The sequence below is a fragment of the Salmo salar genome, chromosome ssa08 (assembly GCF_905237065.1).
Source record: "Salmo salar chromosome ssa08, Ssal_v3.1, whole genome shotgun sequence".
Taxonomy (NCBI): Eukaryota; Metazoa; Chordata; class Actinopteri; order Salmoniformes; family Salmonidae; genus Salmo; species Salmo salar.
Genome location: NC_059449.1, coordinates 17,753,828 through 17,769,447, shown reverse-complemented (window position 1 = coordinate 17,769,447; position 15,620 = coordinate 17,753,828). Strand labels below are relative to the sequence as shown.

The window sequence follows — 15,620 nt, the reverse complement described above, 5'->3', positions numbered from 1 at the left end:
TCTCATATTTTAACTAATTGCAATCTATTACCTTCCATAATATAAGTAGGTATATCTAGCTGTCAGATATGTTCTGAATTTCTGATGGAATGGCTTGTCCTGCACTTTGTAAAAACCCACTGTGAATGTTTGAAAAATATGCACACATTTTGCAATCCAAAGGTTGCGTTTTTTTGAATCTCATCAAAGATGACTTTAACTAATTAGTAATTTTGCAACTAGTTAACATGTTAGCTAACCCTTCCCGTAACCTCTAACCTTAACTCTTTAAACTAGCTCCTAATCCTAACCTTAACTATAGCCTAGCTAGCGTTAGCCACAACAAATTGTAATTCGTAATATATCATACAAAATGGATGATGGACTTTCACAAATTATAATGAACAAAAATATAAATTCAACATGCAACAATTTCAAATATTTTACTGAGTTACAGTTCATATAAGGAAATCAATCAATTTAAATGAATTCATTAGGTCCTAATCTATGGATTTCACATGACTGGGAACACAGATATGCATATGTTGGTCACAGATACCAATGTAACCTTAAATAAAGGTAGGGGCGTGGATCAGCAAACCAGTCCGTATCTGGTGTGACCACCATTTGCCTCACGCAGAGTGATACACATCTCCTCACATAGAGTTGATCAGGCTGTTGATTATGGCCTGTGGAATGTTGTCCCACTCCTCTTAAATGGCTGTGTGAAGTTGCTGGATATTGGCGTGAACTGGAACACGGTGTCGTACACGTTGATCCAGAGCATCCCAAACATGCTCAATGGGTGACATATTTGGTGAGTATGTAGGCCATAGAAGAACTGGGACATTTTCAGCTTCCAGGAATTGTGTACAGATCCTTGCGACATGGGGCCGTGCATAATCATGCAGAAACATGAGGCGATGGCAGCGGATGAATGGCACAACAATGGGCTTTAGGATCTCGCCACAGTATCTCTATGCATTCAAATTGCCATTGATAAGATGCAATTGTGTTCGTTGTCTGTAGCTTATGCCTGCCCATACCATAACCCCACCGTCACCATTAGGCACTCTGTTCACAACGTTGACATCAGCAAACCGCTCGACCACACAACACCATACACATGGTCTGCGGTTGTGAGGCCAGTTGGACGTACTGCCAAATTCTCTAAAACGACGTTGGAGGCGGCTTTTGGTAGAGAAATTAACATTAAATTCTATGGCAACAGCTCTGGTGTACATTCCTGCAGTCAGCATACCAATTGCATGCTACCTCAAAACTTGAGACATCTGTGCCATTGTGTTGTGTGACAAAACTGCACATTTTAGATTTGTCATTTTATTGTCCACAGCACAAGGTGCACCTGTGTAATGATCATGCTGTTTAATCAGCTTCTTGATATGCCACACCTTTCAGGTGGATGGATTATGTCGGCAAAGAAGAAATGCTCGCTAACAGGGATGTAAACAAATTTGTGCACAACATTTTAGAGAAATAAGCTTTTTGTGTGTATGGAACATTTCTGTAATCTTTTATTTCAGCTCATGAAACATGGGACTACCACTTTACGTGTTGCGTTTACATTTTTGTTCAATGTAATACATACCATATGAAACGTAACATATCATACTGTATGGAGTGTCTCGGATTTACATTTACTATACTACATCTACCTGTCACGTCCTGACCAGTAAGGGGTCATTTTGTTATTGTAGTTGGTCAGGACGTGGCAGGGGTGTGTTTGTTTTGTGTGTTTCGGGGCTTTTGGTTTATGTTCTATGTTTTATATTTCTATGTGGGTTTTCTAGTTTGTCTATTTCTATGTTAGTTTTGGGAACGACCTCCAATTAGAAGCAGCTGGTCGTCGTTGCTTCTAATTGGAGGCCATATTTAAGTGGGTTTATTTTCTCTTGTGTTTGTGGGTGGTTGTTTCTTTGTATAGCTGTGTAGCCTTACAGGACTGTTGTTCGTTTTCTTTAGTGGTCATGTTTAAAAAGTATAAGTATGGACACTTACCACGCTGCGTATTGGTCCGATATTTCTTACTCCTCAGAAGACGAAGATTATGACACTACCCCTGAGTACAGGTTGAGCTCACCGGCAGGGAATTCGTAATAGCCACCCCTAAGTATGAGTATCATATTTACAAAAATAAAGAATTCCCTGCTGGAATGTCAATATGAAGCCCATTGGGCCAAGGCAGGTCCACCCCATGTGGCCACCCCATCAACAGCAGGCAAGGAGTAGCCAGGGGACAGGGCTGAAAGTACCCATGTGACAAGTACTCCATGGCATGGCTAGTCCACGGCTGCACTGTGGAGGCAACAGGTGTCCAGTCAGGTACTCGGGATGGCTCCCCAACAGAGGAGGGCCACGACCCACAGAGGAGAGCAGGCCTGAGGTGTGCTGTCCCACTAGTGCAGGAACTGGAGGACTCCGGTTGAGGATAGATGGCGCTGCTGAGGCTGCCGGGTGGACTGGAGGCTATCTTGGCTGTCCACATTGTCCAATTTCAAAAAGGCTTTACAGCGAAAGCAAAACATTAGATTATGTCAGGAGAGTACCCTCCCAAAAATAATCACACAGCCATTTTCAAAGCAAGCATATATGTCACAAAAACCAAAACCACAGCTAAATGCAGCACTAACCTTGATGATCTTCATCAGATGACACTCCTAAGACATTATGTTATACAATACATGCATGTTTTGTTCAATCAAGTTCATATTTATATCAAAAAACAGCTTTTTACATTAGCACGTGATGTTCAGAACTAGCATACCCACCGAAAACTTCCGGTGAATTTACTAAATTACTCACGATAAACGTTGACAAAAAACAAAACAATTATTTTAAGAATTATAGATACAGAACTCCTTTATGCAATCGCGGTGTCGGATTTTAAAATAGCTTTTCGGTGAAAGCACATTTTACAATATTCTGAGTACATAGCCCGGCCATCATGGCTAGCTAATTTGACACCCACCAAGTTTGGCCCTCACCAAACTCAGAATTACTATAAGAAAAATTGGATTACCTCTGCTGTTCTTCGTCAGAATGCACTCCCAGGACTTCTACTTCAACAACAAATGTTGTTTTGGTTCGAAATAATCCAAAGTTATATTGAAATAGCTCCGTTTTGTTCGTGCGTTGAGGTCACTATCCGAAGGGTGACGTGCGGGCGCATTTTGTGACCAAAAATTTCTAAATATTCCATTACCGTACTTCGAAGCATGTCAAACGCTGTTTAAAATCAATTTGTATGCTATTTTTCTCGTAAAATAGCGATAATATTCCAACCGGGCGACGTTGTATTCATTCAAACACTGAAAGAAAAACATGGAGTCGTCTCGTGCACGTGCGCTCCAGTGTCATTGTTCTCAGCAGGACCACTCACAAAAACTCCTGCTGTTTTTCGCCCAGAGACTGGAGAGCTCTCATTCCACTTTCTGGCGCCTTCTGAGAGCCAATGAAAGCCTTAGAAAATGTCACATTACAGCAGAGATGCTGTATTTTTGATAGAGATGCCCTAGAAGGAGAACAAATTGTCAGACAGGGCACTTCCTGTATAGAATCTTCTCCGGTTTTGGCCAGCCATATGAGTTCTGTTATACTCACAGACACCATTCAAACAGTTTTAGAAACTTTAGAGTGTTTTCTATCCAAATCTACTAATTATATGCATATTCTAGTTTCTGGGCAGGAGTAGTAACCAGATTAAATCGGGTATGTTTTTTATCCGGCCGTGAAAATACTGCCCCCTATCCCAAACAGGTGAACGAGAGTCTTATCTTTAAAATGGTGTAAAATAGTCGTATGTTTCAAAAATTGAAATTATTGCATTTTTGAGGATTTTGTATTTCTTTTAAAACAATTCCATACGCTATCTTAGTAGATGTCGCCATCTAGAGGCTTAGACACTAGGCGGTTAAAAAGGTAAGCGAGAAGGAGTCACTCGTCACAACTACTGAAGATTAAAGCACCATTGAATTTCAAGCAGCAGTGTGAAAGAGCTCTTGATACATTGTCAGCCCCACTACTATACATGAAAGTTTTGATATACATTTTGTATTTGTTTCTCTTTCCCCCGGTTAAAAACCTGTCACTGAATTAAAGGCCTTCTGTATTTAGGAAGCATAAAGCATCACTTCAACTTCATGTTCATGAGAAGAGAATGGCAAAATCAGTATGATGCAGTTTAGGTGTACATTGTTGTTGTATTTGTATTTATTGCGGATCCCCTTTAGCTGCTTCCAAGACAGTCCTCCTCTTCCATGACAACCTCAGGTGGTACCCAGCCAGTGTCATAGCCATGCACAGTGTGCCAGGTCTTCTGCTTGGGGTGGTTCTTCTCCTCTATGATAATAACCTTCCCCACATCCACTCTGACTTGAAGTACTCTTTTCTCCCAGTAGGGGACACCAGGAGGGTTTTCAATGGCTTTTAGAATGTCCCAACTAAGTAGACACCAGTTCCCAGAACACTTTAGTCTGCACTTGGTGTGAAACCATTGTTCTTAATCAACTCTGTTGTGGTGATGTGGAACATCACATATTCTGTCTGGTCTTCAGGAAGTGTGTTGCTGTCTAGAAAGTTGATGTAGTGTGGGGAGTTAGCAACAAGCTAGTAACCAAACTGCAACTGAATACACCTCTGCTGAGATGAGCTGTAATATAAGTCAATATCATACACAATTACACATTGTAATAGCAAGCCATATTAAATAGTCATTTAACTGAAACTGTTACACCAAATAGTGATGTTTATACAATAACAATATGCTAAATCGCTTGTTGCAGTAATATTGTTTGATATATATCAGTGAAATGGTAAATAACAAGACAGTTAATTTGTCTAGAATTACAGGAGATTGTTCTTGCCTGCTATTGCTTGACAAATGCAGGATTATTATACTGTATTCTTAGGAAACCTACAGTAGTGCTTCATACAGAGTGCTTTACTGATTTCATTTCCTGGTTCCAACTCTTGTCTCTATAGAGGTGGATAAGGCACATAGAGCAGGGATCTCCAACGGGTTGCCCACATAAAAGACTGTACAAACACCAACAAATCAGCTCCAAGTGATTTTAATTTGGGAAATCTGTTCCAAAGTATTCCCACGCACAATATAGGTTTGAAATTATGATGTTTTAGTCTAATATTGTATCTGTTTGGGCTTCTTGCGGTCAATTTGCAGTCTACAAATGATTTGTAATTATGTTCCGGCCCCCTGACCATCCGTTCAAGAAAAAAATGGCCCTGTGGCTGAATCTAGTTGATGATCGCTGACCTAGAGCATAGTAGTCCCTCAGAATGTAGAACCATGATCCCTCTATGTAAGCGGAAAGCAACAACACCCACTCAGATAGTAGAGGTAGTCTAATAAATACAGAACCATAAACATATATGGTATCCCAATCTGATTATTTCAAAATGGCTGACACCTTCCGCCAACAGTGAGAACTCAGCTGCCACCTGTCTAATGAAGTCTATGGAAGACACACAACATTGACTAAATTAGTTCCTATATTTCCGCAGCACAGATACTTCAACGGATTAACTGATTGGAATTCGGAGGGGGGAAAACGCAACAAACAATGTGTGAAACTTGTTTATTTGAGATTTTATTATAGGAACAAGGATCATTGTTACGTATGCATTATTTACATCAAGTAAATATGAATATTTGATATAAGGTTATATGATTGATTGCTTATAGATTGCCATGTCAAATCATCAGCTTCTACTTCCTATGAGCTGTATCATATGGGACTCTCTGATTCTAACCATCCTCTTCTGATGACCATGAAGTGATGCTGGATGCTCCCACTGAATGCAGAACGCCATCAGTTCTACAGTGACGGGTTTAACCTGCAGGAAAGAGAATAGAATACAAACTGTCTCAATTAAAACCTGCATGTGTGTATAGTGGGGCTCACACTAAGTGCCCTTCAAGCCTTCTACTGTAGGGGTACTTCCATTGTGATAAGGTACTGACTGTGGCTCAATATCACTCACATTTTCATGGTGGACAGTTTCAGCATTGTCAACACTGTGATTCTCTTTGGGTCGTAGACACAGTCTTCCTCTTGTTTGCCAAAACCAGGTGGAACCCAGGCAGTGTCATACCCATGCTTAGTATGCCAGTTGTATTGCATGTCGTAACCCTGTTCGTTAATGACTTTAACTCTGCCAACATCCACCTTTACTTTCAGAACCATCCTGTCTGAGTCATTAGCACCAATGGGGTATTTAATGGCTTTTCTGATGTCTCGACTGAGGTAGACACCCGCACCAAGCATGCCATCTTTGGAAGGTTGGAATCCATTTCTCTGTATTTTTACTGCAGCCTGTTTTGATGTTCCATGATACATCACGTAGACGTGGCTGTCCTCAGGGGAGACTCCACTCTGAAGATGACGGTATCTAGATCTGTAAGACAGGCAAACAGCTTTTGCTTCAATATGATATTATATTAGCTTCTATACTTTACATAGTTTATTTAAAATAATGATTTGTTAAAGGAGACTTGATTTTTAGGCCATTGGGGAAATGTAGATTTTTTTGAATTCCTGGTCGTCTGACCTCTCAAACTAGGCTCTAAAGACAAATCAGTTAGAAAGCTCTAGAATGTATCTATTGCATCATCACAGGTAAAACCAATCAGAGGGTTTGCACTACAACAGTCTCTTTCATACTTACATGGTCTTTTTGTTTACTTTCATGACCTCCATGACTTTGATTCTCTTTGGGTCGTAGACACAGTTCTCCTGTCGGTTGCTTTCTACCATATCGACCCCTGGTGGAACCCAGGCGGTGTCATATCCATGCTCGGTATGCCAGGTCTTCTGCATGGGGTGATCCTGCTGGTCTATGATCTTAACCTTCCCAACATCCACTCTGACTTTTAGTACTCTTCTCTTAGACTTGGAAACACCAGGAGGGTAATTACAGGCTTTTTGAATGTCCCGTGTAACATAAACACCGGCACCAAGCATGCTGATATCTGCTCTTGATGGTGTGAAGCCATTCTTCTTAATCATCTCTGCAGCCTCTATTGAGGTGCCATGGAACATCACATATGTTCTTTGATCCTCAGGATGTTCACCAGTGTTGAGAAAGTTGTCTAAGTATGGAGAGTTTGGTTTCATTTTTCTCAGGCAAGCCCTAGTCAACATGATGATTCTAGCTGTGAGAACCTGTGGCAAAATATGCTTTAATGATTAGTCAAACTTCTGCAATCCTGTAGTAACGATTTAGATCTGCTACAGGGCCTTCAGAAAGTATTCATACCTCTTGACTTATTCCACATTTGTTGTGTTACAGCCTGAATTCAAAATGAATTAAATATTATTTTTTTCTCACCCATCTACACACACAATACACCATAATGACAAAGTGAAAACATATTTTTAGACATTTTAGCAAACTTATTGAAAATATTTTAAATATCTAATTTACATAAGTATTCGCACCCCATTGCCTTGACATTCCAAATAGATTTTTTTTTTTTTATTGATTTGAATTCAGTCTGTAACACAACAAAATGTGGAATAACTCAAGAGGTATGAATACTTTCTGAAGGCATTGTACATGTGGAAGTAACCTGAAGTGTAATAAAAGGGGACTCCGCCTGCACATTGTAATACTTGCCAATTAAATATGAATTACAAAGGGCAACATGTCAACCACAAATAGACTTTATCCAGGCTACTAATTCAGAAATGTCACATGCTATTGCCAACTACTGTGTTGCCTTAGTATATTTCTTTGGCTCACATGAATAATACTTCAATAGTGCACAATATATTTGGTATGTTACAAGCACTTGAAACTTGTTTGTAATGTTATAAATACATTATAATTCACATAATCTCTGTTGTATCATTCACTTTTATAGAAAATACTATATATTGGATTATATCCTCTGGCTTGTGATTTAAATGTTTCAATGCGATGTTAACATTCATGAAGTAGCTAATATGCAACTTTCTAAAAAGTCAAATTAGAATTTGGTCATCCTTACCTGCTGCTGTGGAATCAGATTCAACCAACCTGTCAGACTAATTCAGGATTATATGACAAAGATTAGTTCTCGTTTCTCCTCTGTTTCCTCTCCCTCGCTCTCTCCCCCCTCCCCCCTCTTTCTCTCAAATTCTAATTCGAGAGAGAGAGCAAAGTCCATCCATATTTATGACCAGGATATCTATTTGCTAGTGAAAAGCAACCACGCCAACTCAGATGAGAAGGAAGCCTAATCTAATGGGTACATAAACATGTATGATACATCTTAATATTGCAAGACCTCTGGAGCATTTTGAAATTGCAATGCTGACACCTTTGACCAGTAAATTGATGTCCGTAGTGTTTATACATCAGACTAAGATCAGTTGTTGAGTCAATCTGAACAGTGAGTACACAGCTGTCATTTGCGACTAAATCGAAGATACTATTAGTCTATAGAAGACACCTATTGACAAATATTATACATTTTGTCCAGTAGGTACATTATTTTAAGGTGCATTATATATTTAAGTGCAGTATTGTACAGGTAAGTGCCAAAATAAAGGAAACAGTTTATGTTGCTGTCTTAAGGCGTTGGGCCGCCACGATCCAGAACAGCTTCAATGCACCTTGGCATAGATTCTACAAGTGTCTGGAACTCTACTGGTTGGGATGCAACACCATTCTTCCATGAAATACGCCTTCCCTGTGGCTCAGTTGGTAGAGCATAGTGTTTGCAACGCCAGCATGGTGTGTGCAACGCCAGGGTTGTGAGTTTGATTCCCACGGGGGGCCAGTATAAAAAATGCATGAAATGAAAAAATGAAATGTATGTATTCACCACTGTAAGTCGCTCTGGATAAGAGCATCTGCTAAATGACGTAAAAATTCCATAATTTGGTGTTTTGTTGATGGTGGTGGAAAATGCCGTCTCGGGCGTTGCTCCAGAATCTCTCATAAGTGTTCGATTGGGTTGAGATCTGGTGGCTGAGACGGCCAGAGCATATGGTTTACATCGTTTTCATTCTCATCAAACCATTACGTCACCACTCGTGCCCTGTGGATGGGGGCATTATCATCCTATGGGGGCATCGCCATGGTAGCCAAAATAATGGCCTGCCCAGCATTTTTATACTTATACTTTGTACATGGCCCTAAGCATGATGGAATGTTAAGTTATTAATTAACTCAGGGACCACACCTGTGTGGAAGCACCTGGTTTCAATATACTTTGTACCCCTCATTTACTCAACTGTTTCCATTATTTTGGCAGTTACCTGTATTTTGCACTTCAACAGGATTATTCATAGTTACAAGTTCTCTTCGGTTCCCTTCATGATTATTTTTGGGTCGTAAACAGTCTTCCTCTTGGTTGCTTGTCACCATGCCAACACCAGGTGGAACCCAGGCAATGTCATACTCAGGGTGCCAGGTCTTCCTCTTGGGGTGGTACTGCATCCACTCTGACTCTAATGGGCGACGTCAAAATGTTTCAACTTCATCATCTCCAGCACTAGCCCAACATCAACAACATATGCGAAAATGGCGTGTTTCTACGTTTTGTAGTAAAAAGATGACGTCATCGGTGTGCATTGTGTGATTTTAACAAATTATGAGTAGACGTTGCCTAATAATTGTCTACTAATTGGTTGATGATGTCATTGGAAACATCTTTTTTTTTACTACAAAATGTAGAAATGCGCAATTTTCACACACTGTATGTTGATGTTGGGGTGGTGCTGGAGATGATGAATATGAAGTTGAAACACTTTGAAATGTCCCTTAAGCTACTCTTGTCTTAGTGTCTGGAACACCAAGAGGGTTTTCTACTGGATTTTGTTGCCAGAAGTGGATGGTTCAACAGTCCAGCATGATGCAGCAACAGTCCACAGTAAGAAGGAGCTAAATAGGCTCACAATAGGCTGAGGATTTGATATGGGAATTTATGTGCAATCAATCATATAACCTTATCATATATTTTAGAAATATAATCAATCATATTTACTTGATAATGAATGTGTATCATTGATCATACGTTGTTTAAAGAAGGGTTTTCTTCCTATAATACATTTCAAATCAACTGTAGAAGTTCCTGATACTGTTTGAGTGTTTTACCTCCACAAAATCCAATCAGGTTTTATTCATCTACAGCATCTGTGGTGCAGAAATATATTGATAGTATTGGTCAATGTTGTGTCTTCCATAGACGTATCAACGGTGTCTTCCTGTTAGTCGCAGACAGCAGTTGTGTGATCACTATTTAGATTGACACAACTCGTTACTGATTCTGAACCTAGTCTGATATACAAGGCAAAGGGTGGCTACTTTGAAGAATCTCAAACATAACATATATTTAGATTTGTTTAACACTTATTTGGTTACTACATGATTCCATGTGTTATTTAATAGTTTGATGTCTTCGCTACTTTTTTACAATGTAGAAAATAGTACAAATAAAGAAAAACCCTTGAATTACTAGGTGTGTCCAAACTTTTGACTGGTACTGTATAAAGACTAAAAACGTCAATGTATTTGTCGAAGGTGTCCGCATTGTAATTTTAAAACGCTCCAGAGGTCTTACTTCGGCATGACGTCTCACATATGTTTATAATCATGTACCCATTACACTAGATTCTAACGTGAGTGGGCGTGGTTTTTACTTACAAAGAAACAGAAAACCAAACGTTTTTCTCAAGAACCAGGAAATGAAACTTGAGTGGAAGGAAACCCTCACATACGGTATAACCCTGCATTCGTCTGTTAGTATAGCGGGTGAGAATAATGTTATTTGAAACATTAGACAAGCTAGCTGTCTTATAATTATTGTCAAATACTGTTTTGTTTACCAGTCTTCACTTGAGAATGTTATAATGCTATTCTAATACTATTGTAACACTGATTCTGGATACGTTGAATAGTTATTTAAACATTCCAATTTGCTTTAACGGTTCCAGCCTAAATAATTTGCAAAATGGCTAGGCCTTAAAAATAGTTTTTGGGATTACAGCTCATTTTTCAGAGGTGTATTCAGCTGCAGTTTGATTACTATGGCTTTGAAGGGGTACACCAAGCAGAAAAACAAAACAAATTCACCATACTACTTAGAGAACATTCTTGAGACCAATGAGCATCCAGAGGATCACAGAGAATATGTGATGTTCCACGGCACCACAAAAGAGGCTACAGAGTTGATAAAGAAGAATGGCTTCACACCATCAAGAGAAGAACTTGGGCTTGGTGTGTATGTCAGTCGAGACATCGGGAAAGCAATTGAATACCCCCTTGGTGTTTCCAACAATAAGAGAAGAGTACTAAAAGTCAGAGTGGATGTTGGGAAGGTTAAGATCATAGACCAGCAGGATCACCCCATGCAGAAGACCTGGCATACGGAGCATGGATATGACACCGCCTGGGTTCCCCCAGGGGTCAGTATGGTGCTGAGCAACCAACAGGGGAACTGTGTCTACGACCCAAAGAGAATCAAAGTCATGCAGGTCATGAAAGTGAAAGAAAACAACATGTAAGTATAAAATAAACTGTTGTAAAGCACTGCTAACTTTCTCTTGGTTTTACCTGTCATGAACAATTGAACTTCACAGCAGTCAATTGTGTTTTGAGCTTTCCATTGGCATTGTTTTATAGTCTATTTGTGGAGGGCTTACAAATTCGTTTGAGATATTTTGCCACAAATTTAAAATACTGCAACTGTAGAAGGTTGTACTTTTTATCACATTTCTGCAAAAACGGTCTCCCTGTCTTACAGATCTAGAAACCGTCATCTTCAGAGTGGAGTCACCCCTGAGGACAGCCACGTCTACGTGATGTATCATGGGACATCAAAACAGGCTGCAGTAGAAATACAGAGACATGGCTTCACACCATCTAAAGATGGCATGCTTGGTGCAGGTGTCTATGTCAGTCGAGACATCAGAAAAGCCATTAAATACCCCATTGGTGCCGATGACTCAGACAGGATGGTTCTGAAAGTAAAGGTAGATGTTGGCAAGGTTAAGATCATTGATGTGCAGGGTCACGACAGGCAATACGACTGGCACACACATGGGTATGACACTGCCTGGGTTCCACCTGGTGTTGACATGGTGCCGAGCAACCAACAGGAGAACTGTGTCTACGACCCAAAGAGAATCAAAGTCATGGCATTGCTGAAAGTGGCCATCTTGAAAAAGTATGTAATATTGAACTCCTCTCACCAATCACTAGATGGAAGTTTTCATTTTCCTAGAAGGCTTGCACTTGAAATATGTACTCCACTACTTGCAGGTTCTAACATGTTGTATTTGTTTCTCTATCCTCAGGTTAAACCCGTCACTGGAGGTTGAGTCTTGAAGGTGTATTCAAGGAGCATTACACTTCATGTTCATCGAGATAAGAGGATGTAGCATGCTGCTATAGCTACACATTCAATATTGCATAGGAAGAAGCTATATTTTGCCAAAGGCTTACTGATTATTGCCAATATTCCTACTGTATATGCAATTAATATAACCTTATCACATTTTTAAAAACGATTCAATGATATTCACTTGACGTAAACAAGGCGTGTATCAATGATCATAATTGTCTTCCTATAATAAATCTCAAATATACCTCTAAAAGTCACCAATTGTTTGAGTGTGTTCATTTCATCTGTAGCATCTTTACTGCGGAAACATTGGCAATATTTAGTCAATGTTGTGCGTCTGTCATAGGTTTATAAGGTGTCTTCCAGTTTGACGCTGGAGGCAGCTCAATGCTCACTACTGTTTGCAAAAGGTGTCAGCAGCTTTCAATGTCAGGTTTGTGGCATACTACTTAAATATTTTAATACTATAGGTGTATGGTTATGTATTTATTAGACTACCTCTATCTGTGTGGGATGGTTGCTTTTCACTTACATAGAGGTATCATGGTTCTACATTCTGATGGACTGCTGTGCTCTCTAGAGACAGAGTTATTTGTGGCAATTGTGCCCTCTATCCATCTCTATGTCTAGTGACGAGTGGAAACCTGGAAATGAAACCTAAGCACCGTAGTGAGTCGTCACTAGTTACCTCAGCCGCAAAGTCGTCAACCTCGCCTATTTCTTATTAAAGTGTGGTTCTAAACCTAACCCTAACCTTAACCCTAGCCGTAACCTCACTGTTAACCCTTGTGACTAACCCTAACCTTAAATGAAGACCAAAAAGCTCATTTTTCTTTTCATGCATTTGTGGCTGTGGCAGTGGTAACTAGTGGAAAGCACAGTTGCGAGATCAGTAAGAAGTACTGTTTCCTAAGCATACACAGTATAATAAACAACAGTCTTTATTAAACAGTCTTGTTATTGGACACTTAACTTAGATATATCAATCAATCCCTGTTTACAAAGTACATTTATATGTTAAGCATGATAATGTTACAACACTTGTAATATTACTGTAACAATAGTGATTCGGCATATTGTTATTGTATAAATATCACTATTTGGTGTAACAGTTTTAGCCAAAGGACTATTTAATATTACAATGTGTAATTGTGCATTGTATTGACTTATATTACAGCTCATCTCAGCAGAGGTGTATTCAGTTGCAGTTTGGTTACTAGCTTGTTGCTAACTCCCCACACTACATCAACTTTCTAGACAGCAACACACTTCCTGAAGACCAGACAGAATATGTGATGTTCCACATCACCACAACAGAGTTGATTAAGAACACTAAAGTGTTCTGGGAACTGGTGTCTACTTAGTTGGGACATTCTAAAAGCCATTGAAAACCCTCCTGGTGTCCCCTACTGGGAGAAAAGAGTACTTCAAGTCAGAGTGGATGTGGGGAAGGTTATTATCATAGAGGAGAAGAACCACCCCAAGCAGAAGACCTGGCACACTGTGCATGGCTATGCCACTGGCTGGGTACCACCTGAGGTTGGCATGGAAGAGGAAGACTGTGTCTACGACCCAAAGATAGTGAAAGGTCATGGAGATAACTGGAGAGAACTTGTAAGTATGAAAGACTGTTGAAATACATTGCAAACCATTTTTCTTGTCATTACCTGCGATGGTATGGGATGGTACGTGACAACTTCACAGTAGAGCAGTGATTCCATTTGGTGATGAGTTCTACAAAATCAGACAAACACACTCCAAAAACATGTAAATCATTTGCCTACAATTTTGAATAATGTATCCTACCTACGAATGCAATATCGTATATTTCAGCAATTGTCCTACAGATGTAAAAACAGCCATCTTAAGAGTAACGTCGCCCCAGAGTATAGACACATCTACGCCATGTATCATGGAACAACAAAACAACACGTCCAGGTGTCAAGCCTCAGTCGCAGTCCTAGAGCCTCAGGCCCTCTGGTAGAGGAGACAGAGAAAAGATGAGGGAGTTCATTTGACTTGAGGGGGAGAAAGAACCAGTGGAGGCAGCAACAAGCAGGTAGAAGGGGGCCAGCTGGGATTGGGCCAGGCACGTCTAGGAATCAGGACACCAACAGGCAGGTAGAAGGGGGCCAGGTGGGATTGGGCCAGGCACGTCTAGGAATCAGGCCAGGGTGTCCTCAGTTGCGGTCCAAGAGTCTCCATAAGGGGAGAAAGAGAAAAGATGAGGGTTAGTGAGAGCATGGCTAAAACCACAGTACACATCACAGTAGAGAATAATCAATGATGTTGCTGTGGACACTGGATAATCTGACACACACACCTGTTTGACCTCGCTGGGATACTGTAGGCCTATTTATGTTACTTTTCTGAGTCAATTCAGGTAGCATTCAACGTCCTGCGTTTGTGTTAACCATGACAGCCAGCATTGTAAATAAAGAGATGTGCAGAAAGATAATCAGCCTCTGTGTCTGTTGATCCTTTCCCCTAATGTATTTTTCATGTCAGCCAGGTCCATCTTTTCAAAGCAACACCATTTCATTAAATCTATAGTTGAGTAAAATAAGTCGTTTTGTTCTGGTCTCAAGATACTCCAGAAAATAGCTGTAAACATCGCCACACTCAGGCAGAAAACCGACTTTGTCTTGAATCCATCAATAGCCTAAGCCTAGGTGTTTGGAGACACATATTGTACAGTATATTATTACTTTCATTTTAAAATTAAATGACTAAAATCCAAGTAAGCTCTAAAGTTAATGGACCTATATTTTAAAATAAGATGATCTTTGAGAACTAACAATCACCAAAATAAAAGCTAAACAGTAAGGGAGAATCTAAAATTCTCCAAATTATGCATTAAGGAGTATATTTGTTATGGCATGGTTCCCATTGATTTTGATATAATGTTTGAGTCACTCAGATAGCATAAGCCATGAGAAAATGTGTAGAATTGCAGGAAATTTGCTTTAAAACTGCAACATTTTATTTCAGGCACATGGCAAATGGTGTAGTATAGCAGGACATTATCTTTACAACAGCTACATTTTGTCACTGTGACCAACAAGACATTTTATGTTGGCGACTGCACCATTGGCCACGTTCATGACCACACCCCTGCCGTGCCCACCACCTAAATTATGATCCAGAAAAACCCTGGGCAGAAGAACAAAACTCTCGCACACTCTGCAGCAAGCGCGATGCCACATCCTTAGTCCGCATGGTCCTAAAGCCCCCGCAGGAATTATTTTCGCCCATCAAACGGTTCGGGGCT

General features: G+C 40.0%; 2 protein-coding genes across 2 annotated transcripts; one reads left to right on the top strand and one right to left on the bottom strand.

Moving 5' to 3' along the window:
- Nucleotides 1-5,580: 5,580 nt before the first annotated feature.
- LOC106610368 (uncharacterized) lies at nt 5,581-8,217 on the bottom strand. Its single transcript, XM_014209695.2, has 4 exons — nt 8,009-8,217; nt 6,685-7,181; nt 6,001-6,414; nt 5,581-5,853 (listed from the first exon to the last, which is right to left on the bottom strand). Exons 2-4 carry the CDS (start codon nt 7,158-7,160, stop codon nt 5,835-5,837), a joined length of 909 nt encoding a protein of 302 aa, XP_014065170.1. The 5' UTR covers nt 7,161-7,181; nt 8,009-8,217; the 3' UTR covers nt 5,581-5,834.
- Nucleotides 8,218-10,664: 2,447 nt separating this feature from the next.
- On the top strand, nt 10,665-12,606 carry LOC106610369 (uncharacterized). Its single transcript, XM_045722895.1, has 4 exons — nt 10,665-10,758; nt 10,994-11,506; nt 11,750-12,172; nt 12,303-12,606. Exons 2-4 carry the CDS (start codon nt 11,034-11,036, stop codon nt 12,331-12,333), a joined length of 927 nt encoding a protein of 308 aa, XP_045578851.1. The 5' UTR covers nt 10,665-10,758; nt 10,994-11,033; the 3' UTR covers nt 12,334-12,606.
- Nucleotides 12,607-15,620: the final 3,014 nt, after the last annotated feature.

Excerpts from the sequence above, each read along its gene's own strand:
- LOC106610368 (XM_014209695.2), bottom strand. The coding sequence starts at position 7,160 with ATGTTGACTAGGGCTTGCCTGAGAAAAATGAAACCAAACTCTCCATAC. Across the intron at positions 6,415-6,684 it reads AAAGTAAACAAAAAGACCAT|ATCTAGATACCGTCATCTTC; the intron begins GTAAGTATGAAA and ends CCTGTCTTACAG.
- LOC106610369 (XM_045722895.1), top strand. The coding sequence starts at position 11,034 with ATGGCTTTGAAGGGGTACACCAAGCAGAAAAACAAAACAAATTCACCA. Across the intron at positions 11,507-11,749 it reads AAAGTGAAAGAAAACAACAT|ATCTAGAAACCGTCATCTTC; the intron begins GTAAGTATAAAA and ends CCTGTCTTACAG. Across the intron at positions 12,173-12,302 it reads AAAGTGGCCATCTTGAAAAA|GTTAAACCCGTCACTGGAGG; the intron begins GTATGTAATATT and ends CTCTATCCTCAG.